The sequence below is a fragment of the Austrofundulus limnaeus genome, unplaced genomic scaffold (assembly GCF_001266775.1).
Source record: "Austrofundulus limnaeus strain Quisiro unplaced genomic scaffold, Austrofundulus_limnaeus-1.0 Scaffold786, whole genome shotgun sequence".
Taxonomy (NCBI): domain Eukaryota; kingdom Metazoa; phylum Chordata; class Actinopteri; order Cyprinodontiformes; family Rivulidae; genus Austrofundulus; species Austrofundulus limnaeus.
Genome location: NW_013953188.1, coordinates 42469 through 45162, shown reverse-complemented (window position 1 = coordinate 45162; position 2694 = coordinate 42469). Strand labels below are relative to the sequence as shown.

The 2694-nt window shown below is 39.1% G+C and overlaps 1 protein-coding gene across 1 annotated transcript in view; it reads right to left on the bottom strand.

Annotated features, from left to right (window-relative positions):
- Positions 1-2425, bottom strand: part of LOC106532523 (phosphatidylinositol 4-phosphate 5-kinase type-1 gamma) — a gene marked incomplete in the record, with an annotated part of 68802 nt that extends 66377 nt beyond the window's left edge. The window contains 1 exon segment of the mRNA XM_014028590.1: positions 2085-2425. Coding sequence (XP_013884044.1) covers positions 2085-2220 — 136 coding nt within the window.
- Between the last annotated feature and the right edge of the window lie 269 nt (positions 2426-2694).

Sequence of the window (2694 nt, the reverse complement as noted above, 5' to 3'; positions counted from 1 at the left end):
GTTCAGCCTCTGACCAATAGTTGGCAGCAGTGAGCCGACTGGCTCACTGCTGCCAACTAGTGGTCAGAGGCTGAACTACAACATAAAAATGAACGGCTGGCAGGAAAGTTGACATTTTAAACCTTAATAAAAAATCGATACAGGGCTTTAGAATATCGATACAGTATCGGGAAATGAAATATTGCGATATTTCAGTGTATCGATATTTTCTTACACCCCTATTATTAATCAAGTCTGTTCAGAAAACAGAGAAAACTGAAYAGGTTGAAATATATGACCCAAACAGAATACATAGATATCTTTGAAGCAGCTGGTGAGACTAAATCCAAATTGTCTGCACTACTAGAGGCTCCAAGTACACAACAAAATGTATTTAATTGCTATAATATAAAAAGGTTTTTTTTTTCCATGATGTGCCTCCTTTAAATAACATTTCAATATTATTAAAAACTACATTTTAAAATAATTGGAAAACAGATTTGATTTTACAAAAATAATTTATTTATTTTAATTTAGCTTTTTTTTTAATCTTCCCTACAGCTTTATGAGCCCCCTTGCATTTCCTGGTGAACCAGGGGGTCATGCCCCCCACTACGAACAACACTAGACAGATACTTAACATTAAGATTTGCTTTGTGTGTGTGTGTGGGTGGGTGGGGGGTGTTTCTGGTGACATTTGGGGCAATTTTAAGACAAAATGCCAACCTTTGGGGACAATTGGTGCATTTGGAGACAAACGTCGAGTCCCCATTTGGTTTAAATGCCAATGGCAGGTTGGGAGTTGGGTTTAGGACCAAGGTGTGAATTGAGTTTAGGTTAGTTTTAGGGTCAGGTAGGTACCTGTGAGGTTAGCCTTAGKGTTTGTGGTCAGGGTTAGGCTGTAGAAATGTAATGGAAGTCAATGGAATGTCCCCAAATGGATAGCTGTGCAAACATGTGTGTGTGTGTGAAGGGGGTGGGGGGCACAGATGCCTCTTCTTCTAAGATTAACAGATGGACCRTCAGCATTAAGTTCAAAAACCTGCCTCTCTGATGGTATGGAGGTTCATTATTGGCAATGGAATGGGTAGCTCAGACATCTGGAAAGACATCATCAATGTAGAAAGGTATATACAGGTTTTAGACCATATGGTCCCATCTAGCTAAATAAACAAATATAAAAATACAGCAAAGATGACAGAGGGACTATTGAACAACTAGAATCCTACATCAGACAAGAATTCCCCTGCAAACTTCATTCAGCAGCTGGTCTCCTCAGTTCCTAAATATTTAGACAATTGTTAAAAGAGAAGGGGTTGCTTCACAGCAGTAAACATGGTCCTGTCATAAATTATTTTTTGAGATATAACACTGCTATAAATACTCAAAATTACCTATTTTTATTTTTCACTAAACTATACAAATTCTTAGTCTAAACATTTGATATGTTTGTGCATAATAAAAATGAAGGTATGAGATTTGCAAATCATTGCATTTTGTTTGCTATATAAAGTCACACAACTTTGTCAGAATAAAGGTTGTTTTTTTAATCAACCTGGAGTTTGTTGTTCAAAATAAATGTTTTCTGCCTTCATTATGCAGCAGAACTGTAAATATAAATTGATTGGGGTTTTTTTGTAGAYAATATTCCAAGTGATATTTCTGGGGAAAACAACTTGAAAGCTTAAAAATATCAGGGGCACAAATTAATTCGTATTTTTATTTTGTTTTTAAACACGAATAAACCTGTTTCGATGGGGAAAGAGTAGTTTGCATCTCTACTGTTTTTATWTTACCAGCTTTCGTAATAATTCAAATTATCACGCATTTTCCTTCAAATTGTGTTGTGTTGTGTATTATTGTTGTATATATACGTCACAGTTGTACCTTCAACATGTATTCGACACAGTTAAAGGTACTACATGTTCGTATCATCACACCTGCTCCTGGTGTGGTCCATCAGTTAGCTGCTAGCTTAGCTCACCAGCTTCTTGCCTGCGGAGATGAGCAGGACTTTCGGCCACAGCGCGAGAAAAATACAAATACAGAACATTCAACAAACACGATACRGGCTCAGATTTTCAGTAAAAACGTGACAAACTTACCCATGTCTGCCGCGTCCATCCCGTAGCTAACCCCCACAACCGTGTCCGCATCATCGGATGCTGCGGCCACGGACGACAACGGGCTACCTTCCCTGGCCTCCGAGAGCCCGACCGCTCCCTCGGCTGCTGCTTCCATTCAACCGTCCGGAATTGGGGGAAAAAGAAAAAAAAACAGACAAGCTCCAGCGAAAAAAAGACCCACAGCGGCGGTGAGATTCCAGCAGAACGAAGGAGGGACGCAATGTCCGATGTGTCAAACGGAGGAATGCGAGGCAGATCCTGTCGTCTGTCCCCTCATCAGTGCGGTGTTTCCTCCTCAGGACAGAACCGATTCCTCTCCGCTCCTAAAGCACGTTCCGCTTTAGCTGAGCGTGGAGACTTTGGCGCCCTCTGCAGGCCAACGAGCGAACGGCTGTCAGCATCTCGCAGCAACAATAAATTGAAATTTGAAATAGAAAATTGACCTAAGTATGGAGGACCGAGACTAACATAAATAAAAATAAAAGCAGAAATATATAAATGGCCCAGTAATAATAATAATAATGAAGATGATGATGATAATAATAATAATAATGATGATAATGATAATAATAATAATAATAATAATAAT